This window comes from Meles meles, chromosome 7 (genome assembly GCF_922984935.1).
Source record: "Meles meles chromosome 7, mMelMel3.1 paternal haplotype, whole genome shotgun sequence".
Classification (NCBI taxonomy): domain Eukaryota; kingdom Metazoa; phylum Chordata; class Mammalia; order Carnivora; family Mustelidae; genus Meles; species Meles meles.
Genome location: NC_060072.1, coordinates 63,443,745 through 63,463,881, shown reverse-complemented (window position 1 = coordinate 63,463,881; position 20,137 = coordinate 63,443,745). Strand labels below are relative to the sequence as shown.

Below are 20,137 nucleotides of genomic sequence, written 5' to 3'. Positions count from 1 at the left end.
GATGGGTGAGTTCGCTACTGGCCCCTACTGGGAAGAGAGACCAGAGATGCTGGAGAAGTAATATACCACTGGGTTCAGTTGTTAAAGAGAGACACCATTTTCCTTTCTCAGAACTAAAAATCCTCTTTGAATGCTGCAGACATTTTCAAAAACGTCCCTATCAGGGCAAATGTCTAAGACTGTACCTTATAAAGCTTGTCGATGTAAATTAAAGACATAACAGTAAAACCAAACTAAATTAAAGCAATTTCCAGAATGTAAGGGAGAAACTGTCTAAAAGTTTAGATCTGACTAATGGATAATATTTAAAACAGAGGAGGATTTCATGGATAAGATGGGTATGAAACACCTATCTTGGTTTCATCTTTTAAATGCACCAAAAAGTTCTGATTTAACAAGGTAAAGGTAGTGTACATCTCATGTAAATGATGTCCATAGCCCCAAGATAAAAGGCCATTAGTGTTAAACAGTCGGGTCCTTTCTTGCCACCATTGTACAAGATGACAAGGCCACTCCCGAAATGTGTAGGGCTCAGGCAAATACAAATATTTGGCATTTCGTTCCATACAAACAAAATTCAAACAAATTCACAACATGACAATGACAAAAATTCCCTTGAAGAATTGCCCAAAAAAATGATAACAGTTGTTAGATTAATACATGGAAAAGTAAAAAAGGAGAAGGAAGTGCAAGTAAAAAACACTGTATTTGCAGAAAAAGTAATACTGACAGGCAGCTTCTCCTCAGGCATGAATTACTCCTTAGTGACACATCAGCAGTTTGGACAATGTAATAATGGACTCCCAATCTGCTCACATTAATCCCTTGGAATGCATTCCTGAAAAATCTGGAGGGTTGTCTCTTTAAATATACTAAGTGGAATTAACTTTAATAAAATCATACGGCATTATTCCAGATAAGTCTGGGATAGCATTTAAATTACTCTTTACACTCTTATCAAAAAACAAATTAATCCAGGGGCACCTGGGTGGCTCAGTGGATTGGGCCGCTGCCTTTGGCTCAGGTCATGATCCCAGGGTCCTGGGATCGAGCCCCGTGTCAGGCTCTCTGCTCCGCAGGGAGCCTGCTTCCTCCTCTCTCTGCCTACTTGTGATCTCTCTGTCAAATTAAAAAAAAAAAAAAAAAAAAGGTCCAAGATCTCTCTTAGAAAATAACTTATCGAAATTTAGTTTAAAAAAAAAATTAATTCAGAAAAGAACTGATTTGTCACTGAATTAGATCCCTAGGAGGCAAAAGCTTATGTTTATCAACTTTAGTAGCTGTTATTAACAGATCATTTTCTTGAAGACCCAAGTGGACAGAACACTGAAGTATAGTAATTTGCCATTAAAATTCATCCTAAGACTTAAGAGAGTGCTGCAGAAGCTAGCTTATATAGGTACACGATCTTACTCTAGAAGTTTCACTGTTTGGAGCCTCCAGTATGTGACAGACTTAAAGCTATGCTACTAAATACGACATAGATAATTTAGCATTTATTTATTTTTTTTTAAAGATTTTATTTATTTATTTGACAGAGAGAGAGATCACAAGTAGATAGAGAGGCAGGCACAGAGAGAGAGAGAGAGAGAGAGAGAGGGAAGCAGGCTCCCTGCTGAGCAGAGAGCCCGATGCGGGACTCGATCCCAGCACCCCGGGATCATCACCTGAGCCGAAGGCAGCGGCTTAACCCACTGAGCCACCCAGGCGCCCCGATAATTTAGCATTTATTTTTAAATTTTTATTCACGTATTTAAACTAAATTTAAGAAACCAATAAAACACAAAAAAACAAAAAATAGTTCACCTACTTCTCCTACCCCCTACTCTTGAAACCACCAAGGTGTTCTCTGTATTTATGAGCTTTTCTTTTTCTTTTTTAAGATTCCACACAGAAGGGAGATCATATGGTTCTCTGTATGACTTATTTCACTTAGGTTATGCCCTAGAGGTCCATCATGACTTCATTCTTATTTATGGCTGAATAATATTCCACTGTAAGTATATGTGGGTGTGTATATTTAATACATGTAAGAATTTGTTTATCCCTTCACCTATCAATGGACACTTAGTTTGTTTCCGTATGTTGGTTATTGCGACAGTGAAGATGGGGGGTGCACATATCTTTTCAAAGTGGTGTTTCAGTTTCTTCAGCCAGAAGTAGAGGTGCTGGATCCTATGGTAGTTTTATTTTTAATTTTTTGAGGAATCTTCCTACTGTTTTCCACAGTAATGCACCAATTTACATTCTTATCAATGATGGATGAGTTCTCTTTGCTCCATATATTCACTAACACTTATTTCTTGTCTTTTGGATACTAACCACCCTGACAGGCATGAGCTTGATCTGTGTTTCCCTGATGATTACGGACGTTGAGCATCTTTTCACATACTTGTGAGCCATCTATATATCTTCTTTGGAAATATGTCTACTCAGATCCTCTGCCCCTTTTTTAATCAATTATGATTTTGCTATTGAGTTGTATGAGTTCTGTATATGTCTTGGATATTCGTCAATGTAGGACTTGCAATTATTATCTCTCATTCAATAGGTTGCCTTTTCATTTTATTGATACTTAGAAGCTTTTCAGTTTGGTGTGTATTTTTGCTTTTTTTCTCTTTGCTTTGGTTGTCAGATTTTTAAAAAAATTACTGCCAATACCCATGTCGAGGAGCTTACTGCCTAAGTTTCTACCAGGAGTTTTATGGTTTCAGTTGTTACATTCAAATCTTCGATCCATTAAAGTTATTTCTTGTGTATGGTGTAAGATAGTAATCCAGTTTCTTTCTTTTGCGTGTGGCCATCCAATTTTTTCCAACACCATTTATTAAAGAGAGGCTGTCTGTCCTTTCCCCACTGTATATTCTTGGCTCTTTTGTCATAAATTAATTGGCCACATATGCGTAGATTTATTTCTGGGCTTTCCATTCTGTTTCAGTGATCCATGTATCTGTTTTTATACAAAAACCATACTGCTTTAATTACTGTAACTTTGTAATACAGTTTGAAATCAGAGACTATGACGCCTCCAACTTTGCTCTTTCTCAGCATTGCTTTGGCTGTGGATGTTTGTGTGTGGGTGTGTGAGAGAGAGAGAGAGATATTCTATGAAAATTTTAGGATTATTCTACTGCTGTGAAAAATGCCATTGGAATTTTGATATGGATTACACTGTATATTGCTTTGGGTAGTATGCATATTTTAATAATATTAATTCTTTGAATCCATGAGCACAGAAATCTTTCCATTTATTTGTGTCTTCAAGTTCTTTCATTAATACCGTGTAGTTTGCAAAAGACAGGCCTTTTGCTTCCTTCATTAAATTGATTCTTAAGTATTGTATTATTTTTGGTGCAGTTGTAAATGGGAGTGCTTTCTTAATTTCTCTTTCTGATAATTCATTATTAGTGTAAAGAAACATAGCAGATTTTTGCATGTTGAAATTATACCCCACAACTTTACTGAATCCATTTATTAGTGCTAGGAGGTTTTTTTTGTCCCCCCCCTGGTTTTTTTTTTTAATTTATTTATTTTTTCAGTGTAACAGTATTCATTGTTTTTGCACAACACCCAGTGCTCCATGCAAAACGTGCCCTCCCTATTACCCACCACCTGTTCCCCCAACCTCCCACCCCTGACCCTTCAAAACCCTCAGGTTGTTTTTCAGAGTCCATAGTCTCTTATGGTTCGCCTCCCCTTCCAATTTTTTTTTTTATAAACATATAATGTATTTTTATCCCCAGGGGTCCAGGTCTGTGAATCGCCAGGTTTACACACTTCACAAGTGCTAGGAGTTTTTTTAATGGAGTCTTCAGGGTTTTCTATATTTAATTTCAAGACATCTGCAAATGTTGATTTGGTTCTTCCTTTAGATGCCTTGTATTATTTTCTTTTCTTTTGCTTAACTGCTCTGGCTAAGACTTCCAATACTCTGCTGAATAAAAGTGGTGAGTGTGAACAGGTTCTCAATCCTAGAGGAAAAGTTTTCCACTTTTCACTGTTGGATATGATATTAGCAATGGGCTTGTCAGGTATGGCCTTTATTATGTTGAGATACATTCTTTCTATACACACTTTGTTGGGAGTTTTTACCATAAATGGATGCCGAATTTTGTCACTTTATCTCTACTGTAGTCTACTATAGTCATCTACTGAGATGACTATATCATTTTTATCCTTTATGTTCATGTGGTATATCACATTGACTGATTTGTCAATGTTGGACCATGCTTGCATCCCTGGAATAAATTCCACTTAATCACAGTGTATGATTCTATTAATGTATTGTTGATTTCAATTTGCTAATATTGTGCTGAGGATTTTTACATCTATATTCATTAGAGATATTGTCCTTTAGTTTTCCTTTTGTATGTCATCCTTGTATGGTTTTGTTACCAGGGTAATGCTGGCCTCATAAAATGTGTTTGGAAGAGTTTCCCCTCTTTTATTTCTTTAAAGAGTTTGAGGAGAAGAAATTCTTCTTTAAATATTTGGTAGAATTCCCCAGTGAAACTGTCTCATCCCAGGCTTTTGTTTGCTGAAACTTTTCTGATTACTGAGTCAATCTCCCTGTTAGTAATCAGTCTATTCAGATTTTCGATGTCATCATGATTCAGCCTTGGTAGGCTGTATGTTTACAGGAATTTATCCACTTTTTGGGTTTTCCAATTTATTGGCATATAATTGTTCACAGCAGTCTCTTAGGATCCTTTGTATTTCTGTGGTATCAGTTGTAATATCTCCTCTTTCATCTCTGATTTTACCTACTTGAGTCCTCTTTCTTTTCTTCGTGAATCTAACTAAAGGTTATTTTGTTTATCAGTTTTGTTTACCTTTTCAAAGATCCGGCATCTAATTTACTTTTCTTCTTAGACTCTATCTCATTTATTTCTTCTCTGATCTTTGTAATTTCCTTCTACTAACCTTGGGCTTTGTTTCTTCTTTCTTTATTTTCTTGAGGTATAAAGTTAGATTGTTTGAGACTTTTCTTATTTCTTGAGATAGATTCTATCTTTATGAACTTTCCTCCTAAAACTGCTTTTGCAGCATCCCATAAATTTTGGTATGGTACATAGCCATATTTGTTTTATTTTTAGGCAAAACGATAGCTTGGTATATCTGATAACTTATTTTTCCTATCTGAATATTCAGCTATCTTGTTGTATTGTATGTACAGTATTTCACTTATTTATGAACATACAAACCAGAATTCCATTGTCTACAGAACTAGATAAACCAATAAGTGGTCTTAAGTCTATTTGGTAAAGGCTGGCTGGTAATCTGTAAGTCATCAATAATACACTAAATAACTAAAGAAACTGTTAGTCTCTAACTATGTATTAAAAGGAGACTGCTGGTTCCGAGTACATTAAAATCTTAGCAAGTTCACAAATTCACAAACTAAAGGAATCTTTTCCCACAAGGCTCCTTGGAATCCACTCCGATCATTTTTAACCTTCTCAAAGGAGAGTGATTTTCTATTGCCTTTCTTCACTTCCCACTGGAAAACTTTTCTTTAAGAATTTAAAGAAAAATAAAAAACTAACTGCCTTATGAGAATTTCATCCCTTCATTTGGTATTACTGGGAATGCTGCCAGAAAAGAGTACTGCATGCTGTTGGAAGTCCATCATTTAGCATATTCCCTAATTTGGATGATCTACTATCTGAGAATATATACTTAAAAAACAACCACGAGGAGGAGAGGGAGTGGAAGGAGGAGGAGGAGATGAAAAAGAACAAGAAGGAGAAGAAAAAAATGCCAGAAAGCTTTGAGTCGGCTGACAAATTACATCACAGAATTATTGTGAGTAATAAATCAGTTTAAATTAAATTATTGCCAAGTTTGCAAAGTCATATGCAATTAAGTGGTGTAATTCAGTTGAAGCAATATATGCATTTTTCCATCTGATAAATATTTGAAGGGCATACCTCTTTATTATCTGTGGCAGTGTACACATGATGTCATTTCGGAGGACCACATCAAATCTGAGAAAATCTCTTAGTAAGCATGTGGAGGGAAGGCCAGGAGAAGCTTAACTCTATCTTACAATGATTAACGCTCTCAGTATTAGTTGATTATTTTTTATCCTCTACCTAAGGCTGACTTTAGGTAAAACTGTACACTTCTTGCAGAGCAAAGTTATTTGTTCATTTTTGACCCCTTAGAGGCTTAAAAAAGTACCTGACATGTATTGGTATTTTTTTTGAATCAATAGAAAATAGGTTAAAATTTGTCTTGCCAGTTACCCACTCAGAGAAGGTGATAGACCTGTGCTTTTATTAGGCATTTTTGATGCTCAAACATCAAGCCAGTCCCCCTTTTTAGATATCTGAAACGAATTTACTCCATTTTTTCCCTCCATTCAAAATCTTCAACTATTAATCACCAACTTTTTGCACCTTTTCTCTACCAAGAGAACTGAAGTCATTAAGGTCACAGTACTTCTTTTATTTTATACTATCTGTCCCTATTTCTTATCCCTTATTCTGAGATAGATATCTCTATTTTCTTTCCAAAGCTTCTTCATTTGTGCTTTTTGGTGAATCTCACTTGAGAATATGATCATTTTCCTGACTAGGGTGAATGGTAGGATTTGGGGTGAGGATTGGTGGCACGTGAGAAAAACAGACAAACAGATGCCAAAAGGGCCACTTTGGGAGAAAGTACATTCCCTTCCCTGAACCATACCATTTTTTCATTCCTTAAATGAAGCCAGTGTTGAGAAGTTTTGGTGATTTCTTCTCTAACACTGATCCTTTTTTCTTTGCCATTAATAATTATTAAAACACACACCTCACCTCAGCATAAAGATATTTCACTCATTTCTGCTGCCTTCTCTCTTCTAAAGCAAAACTCCTCCAAGAGAACATTCTACTACCTTATACAAGTCATTTAATTTCTGTATTCTGCTTTCTATCACTTCTTGATCAAAATGGCATTCTCAAAGTTCATTACTTTGATATATTACTATATCAAAATGCATTTCCCATGTTTTTCGTCTTCTTGAACCTTTGTTTGTGGTCTCAATCATCTTCCTAGTATAACTGGATAGTATACTATTTTTTATTCTGCATCATTTCTCCTTTAACTGGTCTCCAAGTGAGGACATGGGCATGCTTTAATTCTCTCCCCAGGATCCTCCCAGCCCTTCCAATGAGCCTTCCCCAAGAATTAGTCTTTCTTCTGTTTTTCCCTTATAATATTCTTCTATGATCTATTTCCTGATGTAATTCAATTGTGATATGTATGATTAGCATTCCCATCTGACTACAGAACTCAATCTAGCTCTAATCTGGTCACAGAGCACCAGAACAGTACTCAAGTACCTGTCTGAAATTTCCTTTCAGGACTGTCATTGTCACTTCTCACGTAACATTGTTAACACTGAATTCACTGTCTTCTCTGTAAACTAGTCTGTGAATGGCATGAATAATTCCTCAAAGTACTGAATTTCAAAATCTTGACCCTCTGTACTTCTTTGCCAAGTCTAATCAATAACATATGACAGTCTCAGAATCCTTCCTTTGCAGTAGTTTCTACAACAATCCTTAGCCAATGTGTTTTGACAAAGCAGTTATAAAGAAAATTCACATATCCAAACATATCCTGCACTCTGCCAGTTTAGACTCTTACTCCAGCTTTTCCCTTTTCCTCCCACTGCACTTCTAACTTATCTGGGGTTCCTGGGGGGCTCAGTCAGTTAAACATCTGCCTTCAGGGTCAGGTCATGATCCCAGAGTCCTGCTAAGGAGCCCTGCTTCTGGAGTCCTGCTCAGCAGGGAGTCTGCTTCTCCCTCTGCCTCTTCCCTGTTCACACTCTCTCTCTCCTCTCACTCTCAAATAAATAAAATCTTTCAAAAAATTAAAAAAAAAAAAAACACAAAACGAAAAAAAAGAAAAATAACCTCACCCAATGTTGAGGGTTCACCCCAGACAGCAACTCCAGGAAGTAGTTCTACTAAGGATACTCTGTCCCACCCAAACTCCTATCACATTTTGTTTATACACTTAATTTTACACTTGCTAGACCCACCTTATATTCAGATGACATATTCAAGTATTGCCTCACCCAAACATAACTTGTGAGCTCTTGGAATGCAGTAACCTCGTCAACTCAGTTTCTCTTCAAACTTAGATCTACTAAAACGCTGTACCCATAGTAAGTACTTAAAAACTTATTGTCTTCAATTAAACTAAACTGAGATGGTGTTTGAGGATCAGTAACTATTAAGAAATCTGTATTCGGACGCAGTCTGTCTGAAGTTCATTTGAAATGGCTAAAAGGCTTTAGATATATTATCAAGGAAATTATAGTAAGATAAGGGATCAATGATCTAAAACATAAATACAGTGTCTTTTTGCCCCCAGTGGGCCAAAGTTAGATAAGAAGTTATTCCTAACACTTACCTGAAATTTCCTGTTTTTTTGTTATAGTCTCTGTTTTTAGTTTTGGGGGTATGTTTTTACTTTTTACCTTGACCATTTTTATGAGTTGAGGAATCAACTCATTTTTATGAGTTGAGGAATCAAAGTGAGACAAAGGTATAAGCATTGAATATACTTAGTTAGCTGAAAGGTCTCAGACAGACCTTGATGTTGATAATGGTAGTTCATGCAAGAATGTTCTACTGCATTTGCCTTTCAAAAACCATCTCAGGCTTTCAAATGTGATCGAACTTTATGAATATATTTTGTGCATGTGGAATTTTGAAGTTTTCTAGCTATGTGCAGTACCTGGAATTCAAAATTTTTCACTCTGGGTTTTTTATGTTTAACACAAGCAATATTGAGCTTTTATAACATTTTTTTTTTTCATTTATAATGACAGAGTGACCAATCCAAATCCAAAAATGTATATACTCAAGTAGGTCATATGGGTTACAATGGCAAGATTTCATTCTTTTTTATGGCTAAACAATATTCCATTCTGTGTATGTATTTATTTATGTACGCATGTATGTGTATGCATGTATCTACATATATATAATACATATTATATGTGTATATAATGGCATGGATGGAGCTAGAGAGTATTATGCTAAGGGAATATAAGTCAGTTAGAGAAAGACAAATATATGATTTCATTCATATATGGAATTCAAGAAACAAAACAAACAAGCAAAGGAGGGTGGGGAAAGAAAGGGAGGCAAACCAAGAAACAGACTCTTAACTCTAGAGAACAAACCGATGGTCACCAGAGGGGAGATGGCAGGGCCAGGGTGGGGGGGTGTCGGCAAATGGCGGGGAGGGATGGGTGAAATAGGTGATGAAGACTGAGGAGGGCACTTGCTGTGATGAGCACCCACCAGGAGTTGTATGGACGCGCTGAATCACTATACTCTATCCCTGAAACCAATATTACACTGTATGTTCATTAACTTGAATTCAAATAAAAACTTGAAAAAACCCCAAATAGGTCATATGAGTAAATAATACTTATTTTAAACAAACCTATATACACTACCTTACTTTATAGGGGCATGTCGTCATGAAGTTACTCAGCACATTTTGAATAGCAAAATGTTTTTGGCGGCAATAATCAGGAACTAATGAATTCCTTACTTGTGCTCATCTTTAATTTTTAATTGATTTGGAATCACGTGGCATTTACCATACATTCATCTTTTCATTCCCAATCTTGCAGCAAATTCTTTTTTTTTTTTTAAAGATTTTATTTATTTATTTGACAGAGAGAGATCACAAGTAGGCAGAGAGGCAGGCAGAGAGAGTGAGAGGGAAGCAGGCTCCCTTCAGAGCAGAGAGCCGGACGTGGGACTCGATCCCAGGACCCTGAGATCATGACCTGAGCCGAAGGCAGCGGCTTAAACCACTGAGCCACCCAGGCGCCCTTGCAGCAAATTCTGATTTAAAGTATTACCGGTGTGAATAGAGAGAGAGCTGACAGAGAAAACGGAGAAGGGAAATAAGAGTGATGGAAGGCAAGACATAAATTCTTTCGGATAACTAACTTCATTGGACTGGTTTATATTATTGACTAATCAAGTTGATAACAGATGAAAATAAAACGACGGCTATTCAAATCTCAACTTAAAACAACTGACTGACTGGGTTTTATTCTCCCAGTGACCTAAATTAAATAACTATCAGGCAAACTTAATGATGGCACAGGCCCATATCAGCTTTGCAAAAAACCTGAGAGAATCTCACATTTGAAAATGAATTCTCATACACAGTATTGCATATTCAACTTGCTTTCTTTTAGCCATATTTTTTAGGAGCAAATAGAAAGTATGAGCAGGAGAGGTAAAAATGTCCCAAACAATTTTTACTTGGCCATCTACAATCATGTAAACACACAGGCTGCTAAGAGATAAAGGATTTTTCATCTTTCTTCACAAAATACCGCAGGAGGAGAGGGAATTTTCATCGTGTAAAACTCAGCCCTCATTCTGTCAGGCAAAGTAATTATGGAAGCAAAACAAATCCACATTGTCTAATTAGGTCATTAAAAAGCATAAATGCGTCATGGAAGTTTTCCCCCTTGCCTAAGACATAAAGTAAGACAATGAAAACAATCTGGTAATATAGAAAGGTTCAGAATTTGTTTCTTTTCAAAAATAATAGGTCCTTTCATCTTTCTATTTCCCTAAGACGAAGACAGTTAATTTGGAGACAGAATCTGTAATTAGTTCAGGGTTTACTTTGATTATATTTCAAAATATTTAACCAAAAACAGGAAGGTAGAGAAAGAAAGAAAATACATAGAAAAATTATCAAAGGAAGTGAATAAAAGCAAGAGAGTGGGTTGCTGATCAAAATGTATTGTGCAGAGACAAGATGAATATAAAATCTACATTCATATAAACACAACCAATCTGGGATACCAAAAAGCTCTCAGGAAGAATACACAGGCATCTGCCTTTGGGATCTGAAACCAGACTTTAATCACAGCTAACTTAAATAAAAACAAATGGCATGATTATTTGCCTCTTCCTCTACTTATTATTGCTTGAGTTTTACAAGACTCACAGCTCAAAATGTTAAGAAACAAAATGCAAAAATAAGGAAAGGAAAATGAACTTACCTGTGATCCTCTTGGCCCTCGCTTGTGGTCCCATTCTGAATGCCCCATGAGCTGTAATATAACAATTACCGTAAATTCAATGATACTTATTTTACGTGGAGAATATTTTTACTTTTTCTAAAGAACAACTACATTTTTGAAATCTATGTTTTAATATGAATGTATTAAGTAGCTATCATGAATAAATTAACACGCTTAAAGTAATAATAATTTCTGGTTTGATAGCTAACATTTCAACTGCCAGTTGTTTTGAAGATGTTTTAATATCACTATGTGATAGAGTCAGTCTACTAATCTACAGCTTTATGGTTCTCTGTCAGGAACATCCTAGAAAGATGTTAACCCAGGTAAAACTTTTTACATGCCATTAAGCTTCTAGGTTATTAAGAAAATATGCGAGGGGACCTGGGTGGCTCAGTGGGTTAAAGCCTCTGCCTTCACCTCAGGGCATGATCCCAGGGTCCTGGGATCCGGTCCCGAATCGGGCTCTCTGCTCAGTGGAGGCCTGCTTCCCTCTCTCTCTCTCTGCCTGCCCCTCTACCTACTTGTGATCTGTCTCTCTGTCAAATAAATAAATAAAATCTTTTTAAAAAATGTTAAACAAATCATTAGTATAGCTTAATTTACTGTCATGACTGATAAAAATAAGAAGGCCAAAATATTTCAATCATTTTTAGTTCTGTTTTGATAGTATCACAAAAATAGGAGAGTTCTAAAGAGTGAAATGATTTAATGCAAAATATGCCCCCAAGGTCACAAAATATAGATTTTCATAAAAAAAAAAAAACCTTGTAAAACATTATCAAGCTAGTCCCATAGTTGTAACAGCCCCAAGCTACTTTGCTCACAAAGCATGATATTTAGTTATTGAAAATAACATGTAACTAGAACACTAAGAAAATACAAGATACTGACTAAGAGGAATAAAATTCCATTCATCTGTCCAGTACGCTTGCTACTCATGTGTACCAATGGAAGAACTCCCCATCACTAATAAGCTAGCACATGAACAGAACAGACTATTCAACATATGAATATACCTTATTGGCTTTTCTATACAACAGCAATGACCCCTTAGTAGAGACAATAAAAAACTAGTATGTTTTTGAACAACATTACCAAGAAATGTTTTTGACCATATACAAAATGGTAAGACCTTATTGATGGCCATACAATGTTCCGATTAAGAAGACCAAATTCTATAGAATTATTAAGTGTTCAGTTGTACCCACAGAATGTACAGGTTTAACCCAATCTCAATCAAAAGCCATTCATATTTGTTTAGGAAACTGAAAAACACAACTACATACATTTTATCTGAGAGAATAAACTGATAAGAATCAGAAAATACTAGGAGAGTAATACCCTAGTGGGTTATTAAAACTATTAAAACATTATAACATTTAACCCAAATTATAGGACAACGATTTAACACTCAAAATGTAAATGAATGATATGTAGTAGACAGTTGTGAAATGTTAAAATATGAAAAAGAAAATTTAAAAAAATCAATGAGTATCTAATGAATTAGTCCCCAAGTGGAGAAAAAAAAAAGAGAGAGATAGAGAGAGAGAGAGAGAGAGAAACAGATTCTTCGGAAAAAATGAGAGCTGAACCTTATACACAAATATAAATTGTAGATTAAAAAGATAAATTTAAAAAGCTGAAACGGCAAGTATAAAATAAAATCCAGGCAAATATTTAGACTACCTTGAAACATAAAGACATTTTCCAAACTAAATAAAACAAAACACACACAGAGGATTATGATCCAGCTACATAAAACTTCAAATGTCTGTGCAAACATCACACTGGCAAAATATCTCCGCTAAATGCCAGGTAAAAAAATAATATCTTCAGTACATTAAGAGCTCTACAAATCTGAAAGTAATGTAACCCCAGCAAATAATTAGAAGACAGGATAAAGACAGTTCACAAAATTAGTATCAACAATCAATATTGAGTAACAATTTTATCTGAAGTGAAAAAGTTCAGTAGAAACAGTAACAAGAGATGACTATTAGCCATTAAATTAGCACCCTGATGATCATGCTGAATACTGGTTAGAAGTCAGAGAGCTAAGTATGCATATATATTGCTAGCACGTAGTGTACAGATACACACATGTATATATTTACACATTTATAAATACACAGACACACATACATTATATATATCAATTTTAATACTATTGCATACTCTTAAAAATTCATACCCTTTTAACTAGAAAATAAAAATGTAAAAACTCAATTATAATGTGTCAATCTCTGTGTTATCCAACAAAAGGGGAACTATCTGCTAAATTAGAATATAAAAAGAATATAATATAGCATTTCAAATTTGGTTTTTAGGGCCTTTTTACAAAATTACATATGAAATCTTCATGGTATAATAAATGAAAAATAAAACAAAGTAATTTTAAATTACTCATTTTTAATAAGATGATCAGTTATTTTAAGCCTTGGAATTAGTGAAATGATTTAATTATAAATTGGCTAGCCCAGGTAATCATCATATAAAACTGCTTAGATAGCTGATATTTCTTTAATGCTTTTTTAAAAATTTCTGTATTTAATGGCATTATATCTACTAGTAAATATTCATTAATACTCATTAATAGTTGATTATAAAAAAGTTAAACACTAATCAACTAATGAAATAGTCTGATTTAGCAACAGATAAATTAAGACCATTTAATCAGTTTTTCACTAGAACTATCAAAAACCATCTTTTTTTAAAAAGATTTTATTTACTTATCTGACAGAGATCACAAGTAGGCAGAGAGGCAGGCAGAGAGAGAGGGGGAAGCAGGCTCCCCGCTAAGCAGAGAGCCCGATGCGGGGCTCGATCCCAGGACCCTGAGATCATGACCTGAGCCGAAGTCAGAGGCTTAACCCACTGAGCCACCCAGGTGCCCCTCAAAAACCATCTTGACACATTCCAATCACCTGCCTTATTGAGACCTTGGGAATACCTTTTTGTCAATAACAGGAAGAAAAAAATAACAGGAAGATAGGAAGCTTGTTTTGGCAACTTTAAACAGATGATAAACTTGAGTACTATGCTGTTAGAGTAAAATAATTTAACATTAAGTTTAAATTCAATTAATTAACATGCAACATATTATTGGTTTCAAAGGTACAGACCATTGATTCATCAGTCTAGAGTAAAATAATTTATAGGCAGAAGGGTTATCTTCTCCTTTCCCTCACTGTTTTATCTAAGTCTTGGGAAAAATAACCCTTTAAAGAAGACTGTTATGCCTATTATTCTCCTGCTAATGAATTTCAACTAATAGGATAACTGAGTAAATTCTACTATCATGAGTATCACAGTAAAAAGAGGTCAATAAACCGCAAAGACAAGTTATAATCCACAATATATTGACTTGGAATGTTTGATAATCACAGGTAGTAAATAACAAAGATAACATTTCTCCAGGATCAGAACTAAAATAAGAAAGCATAGATTTCACTGCCTTCTATCATTACCTATGTTTTAAAAAAAAAAAAAAAAGATTTTTTTTTAGTCTGAGAGCAAAAATTTTCAAAATGTAGTCTCATTTGGGGCATCACTTAGTACAGAACAAGAAGATAAACTTGATCATTACAAGCCAGAATTTACAAACATCCACAAGTTCACTAAATCTGACCTTTAATTTTGAAACATACCATAGTAAAATCTGCCACATATATTATATATCAGAGAGAGTTATTTCCTAGCATTATACAATAGACTACTAAGAGAAATTAAGGGTAAAGGCAGGGGCACCTGGGTGGCTCAGTAGATAAGCCTCTGCTTTCAGCTCAGGTCATGACCCCAGGGAGGACGGAGCCCCATGTAGGGCTCCCTGATCAGCAGGAAGCCTGCGTCTCCCTCTCCCATCTCCCACTCCCCTTGTTGTGTTCCCTCTCTTGCTGTGTTTCTGTGCCAAATATATAAATAAATTTTTAAAAGGGTAAAAGCATTCTATTTTAGTCTATTATTACATATTTCTATTATATATTAATATCATTATTCTATTTAAAATCTGAGTTGATCAGTCATGTGTTAATATGTCAAAATGTGTTTTTAAATACTATTACTAGTTTTCTCAAAGTATTGAAGCGTTCTAGAAATCTACATGCTAAGGAAAATACAATCTAAAAAGCAATAAACTCTGAAATGATAAACAAGATACTGTAATGTTCTCTATTCAAGGAAATTCAACAAGATTTTTTCCCCTTTGGACTTGAGGAAATCATACAAAAGTTTTGTTTTTAATTAAAATAATCTGAATAAAACATCAACACTAATGATTTTAGTACTGAATGTCTGATTTATTGTAATTTGTTTTTTACATGCAGAGAAAGAGGTGGTGGGGCCGCTGCCCTGTGGCAGGGCCCTCCTGTTTCCGCATTACAGCAGACCTGGCGCTGATGAGGGTGAGGTGGGGGGGGGAGGGAAGATAAGCACATGAAAGCACATGAACATTTGCCTCATTTGCACATAGAATTCATTTTACTGTGGTAATAGCAGAGTCCTTAGATCATGGACCAACGACTGAAATAACCACAAGGTTTTCACTATCCTTAAAAAAAAAAAAAAAATCATCCATCGTGTGATAAATTGCCTGACTTAATCTTACAGATTATTTAAATTAAAACGAAGCATTTGGCTACAGGCTTCCTGTTAAGACAGAAAGAGAGGGCTAAATGTTTTAGGAAGTATGCAGACACCTCAGTAGCCTCACTCTCTTGACTAATGATTAGGAGAAATCAAAAAACTTGCTTAGCTATGATAAATAATGAAAAGGAGAGCTTGTGCAATGAAGTCAGTTTATTTCACAATTAAGTGCAAACTGATGTTGATGAGATATTAGTGAGAAAGTCAAAACATCCTTTGACTCAAACAGGTAGGATTGGTATTAAGTTGCAGATGACAAGGGGAGGTATTTTCACATTTTCATGGGCTCAGATAAAAGACAGAAATGGGTCATGGACCATGAGGAACAGAAGTAGAAACAGCACATTTTTTCTTTTTGCAATTGAATCCATCTGGGCTAAACTTACAAGACAAATGAATAGTAGCATGATACCTAGACAATTCTGGGAAAAGAGACAGAAAGTCCATTAACATGATATAATATTCTTTCTGGAGAAGGAATGCTTATAATTTTATTATTAGTTATATAAAGTTTCTAGAAATGTAAGAGAGAGATACTAAGACTAGAAAAATGAAAAAAAAAAAAAGGATATTCAAATATATTCCAGTTGATAAAGAATCCAGTTGATAAAGCCATGTGGCTGCTTAATTCAGGAAGAAAAAGGAATGTCTCTCACATATAAAAACTACTTCTGAGCTATTTAACTATGATTACTCCTCTGGGAAAAGGCATTTTAATAAGAAGGTTTGGGAATATAGAGGTTACCAAGGATATGCCCACATATGCTGAACAAAAATCTTTCCATCTGAGGAAGACATGCTCTTAAAAAAAAAAAAAGAGAGAGAGAGAGAGAGAGAGAGAGAGACCATCTTTCTTCTTTTCCAGCTCCCATTCACCAAGATAGGCAAAGTGGAGACCCTTAAAAATTTATTTCTAGGAAACAAAGTATACTTCCCTTAAAAGAAACACAATCTGTTATTTAAAGCATTTTGAAAATCCTAACTTCTTGACACTGAGTCATTTTCATCCTTATGGAATAAATTCTTTTCTTTCTCTCTCTTTAATAATACATTTCTACATCACAGTCTTCAGCTAACAGTATGTTACACAGCACTTAGTTCCAAGGAAAACAAAACTGCTGCCAAACACCGAATTTAAAAAGTTCACAGGAGAAAGCAAAGAAGAAGTCAGCATGGAAACAAAATGGTTCTATCTAAGCAGAGGTATTTTTTAATAATAGCATGAGAAATGCAGATAGTTCAAAGTATATTTCTGTAGGTAAAAGACTTTCCTTTCTCATTTCTATGTTTTTCCCTGAGCTATAATCTATTACTTTCTGTTAGTTAATGTAAAAAAGAATGCCTTTTAGGGGATTCATGGGAAGAAAAATTTCACCATAGCTATTAACTGAAAAGAGATGAAAGCTGCATGAGAACTAAGAGAAGTGTAAAGACAAATTCTCTGCATGTCCTTAAAGAGGGGAGAGTTTTAGACTGGAGAAAAGGTAACAATGGAGAGCAATAGTAACACTGTCATCTTCGCCTTCCTCTCCAGAAAACCATTCTTCTGTTTCACTTGTTGAAAATTACTAAAGCATATTTTTGAAAACAAAAATAATACATATACACTGTTGTATGCACTATTACATAAATGTACACTGTATATACTTACATGTACTATGTATGGTACAGATAAGGATGACAATGTTACTACATAATCCCCTTTGCATTGCATCATTTAGTCATTACACAAATCCTGACCACATATTTATTGTATGCCTGCTACGGTCCAGAAACTATTCTAGGCATAACCTGCCCATCCATGAACAAACCAAGATGCATCTCTCCTCACCTGGCTCTTACAATCCTAACGAAAGGAGATGGAACATAAATGAATAAACATACCAGGTGATGAGAAAGCTTTGCAGAAGCTGAGAGTAAAGGATGGAGAATCAGTGGCTAATGGCAGGTAGGGCTGGAATAGAGCTGCTTTCATATAAGGAGAGATCAGGGAAGTCCTTCTGGAAAAGTGACTTTTTTTTTTAATGAGAGAACTGTAAAAATGAGAGATGTACACACAGATATCTGGGGGACAGGCTCACCAGACGGAGGAAATACAAGATACCAAGATCTCGAGACAGGAGCAGAAGTGGTTAATTTGAAGAGGAGCATAGTGCTCTTAAGCTAAAATTTTTTCAAAGGGTGGGATCTTTTTAACCATGGGTACATATCTGGTATTTACTCCCTTTCTCTGGTATGGAATTATCTAAAAGTTAATCATTCTCTCTACTCTTTAAAAATTGCAAAGTACACTCTGTAGAGCAATAGGGGCCCAGGGATTCTCTCTTCCCCAAACTCTTCCTCAATTTTATTCAAATCAACATGAATTTATGGAACAGATCCTACACTCCACAAAGGCACCATATCACATGACATAAATTTGTCGTCCCTCTACATGTTTTTCCAAGAGTTATAAGATACATAAAGAGCAGGGCTGTCTTTTAACTCCATTTACTATGAGAGGCAGGGAATGTTCATTGATAAAGAAATTAAAGCTTGTCTTTACCATTAGCATGTTCCCTTTGGATTCTTCCCTTGGCAAACTCTTTTTATAATCTCTTTACTACTTACTTAGGCTTTCTCCCTCCCGGATTCTAGGTGGGAAGATGGGCCTGGACTGCTGACTCCCCCATCTGCAGAGTCTACCAGATGGCAGTGCCCAGCCTGGGAAGTCTACACAGGATCAACCCCTGTCTAGTCCTTTTAGGGGAACCACTCTCAGTTCTTTATATTCCTTTCCTTCTCCTCCTGTTATCAGTGGACTAAGAAGTTCACCATGACAGTGTGCTCTGCGGGAAAGGGACACCAAAATCTTGTACACTGTATATACTTACGTATACTTGGCCTTAGGCCAAGGGTGTTAAGAGAATCCCCGAGGCTCCCACATACTATTCACAGCCCTGTGGGGCTCTTCCCTAGGGTATGGGGCACAGAAAAGCCTAATGCAGGTGACACAGATTTATCCTCCTTTATAATTAAATGGACAAACTGGGAGGAGAATCGCTCAGCCTCCTTTGGATAAACCAGATAGGACTATTGGAAATAATACCAAAGATTTTAGAGGGAGGCAGGACATGGTTACATCACACAGAATAGTGCAAAGAGCCACAAAAATATTCATCAGATACGTCCAAGGGCATCATAAAGTCTTTGGGAGGGGGGTGTGGGCAGCTGTCACCATGGCTTCCCCTTTACTCTTAGTGGGGGAACAAGAGCAGTCTTTTTAGCTTCCTAGTCCCAGGCTTTCATGCCTCAAGGATCTAAAGGATCTTTCTCAGGATCTAAATATGTTTCTGGTTGTGTTTTGTTTTTTTTTTTTTTCTTTTTTTTCCCAGAGTAATTCAGCTTTCTCCTATTCTCCCCATCTTGAATCTTCAGACAAATTCGCAGGGAAAAAAAAAAAAATTCTTTAGGCCCCTTAGCACTGAGAGCCTGGAAACGGTAAAGCACTAAATGACTGAAATTAAGGGATTTTTTTTTCACAGGCGGTAATAACTACCTAAATTCCATCCACTTGGCACAGAATAAATCCCCGATCCTTACTCTTAGTGTTCCAACCTAGTATAAACATCAGAAACACGAGGGAATGAGAAGACTTCAAATAGAAAGAAATCCAAATATTCCAGAGTTTGAAATCCCAGCCTCTCTCCTGCAAATCCTTCATCTATTTCTGGTAATTATGATGATATTCCCACACTCTGATTAAGAGTGTTTCCATAATGCTATTTCTGTCTCTGTTCTCACAATGATAATCATTACCCTAAACCTATGTGGGGCCACTGATGAATCAAACCTTCCATTATTTTTATGTATTAGATCCTGACAATCTTGATGACATCGATTTTGGCACTTTTACTGATAATTTCTATTTTTGGTACTACTATTAATAATGCAATCACATCAGTCTTACACTTAAAAAGTACAACAGTTCATAACGAAATAGCAATAAAGTCAAATAAGCTTGTGAAATCCTGCAAAATAGAATTCTACTGAGAAAGTCTCAATATATGCTAGCATTGTTTAAGTTTGAGGAAGTCTTAAACAAAGGAACATAATTCAACTAACCATTTCCAGAAGTATTTGATCAGAGAACACCTTTGTTTCAAAAGGGATTAAAATTTTCCCTTGAAACAAATTCTGAGAAACTATTTTTTACAGCTTTCTAAGTGTTTTTCTTATACATTGTTTTCATACAATTTACATACTCACATATAATCCCACAATTTTTTCCTACTCTATTATTTTTAACAATAATGAATTACTGAGTCCAAACCAAATATCACATCCTGAGCAATGAAGTATACTGGTAAGGAAAAAGAAAAAGACGTGGGAGTTGATTTGTCTTCATGGAATTCACAGTGGTAATTAACGTGATAGATTTATTTC

General features: G+C 35.5%; 1 protein-coding gene across 2 annotated transcripts in view; it reads right to left on the bottom strand.

Moving 5' to 3' along the window:
• PDE3A (phosphodiesterase 3A) overlaps positions 1–20,137 on the bottom strand; it is a 337,985-nt gene that overhangs the window by 127,039 nt on the left and 190,809 nt on the right. For both annotated transcript variants that reach the window (XM_046012731.1, XM_046012732.1), the window contains exon 2: positions 11,048–11,098. In XM_046012731.1, the coding sequence (XP_045868687.1) occupies positions 11,048–11,098 (51 nt within the window). The remainder of the gene's footprint in view (positions 1–11,047; positions 11,099–20,137) is intronic.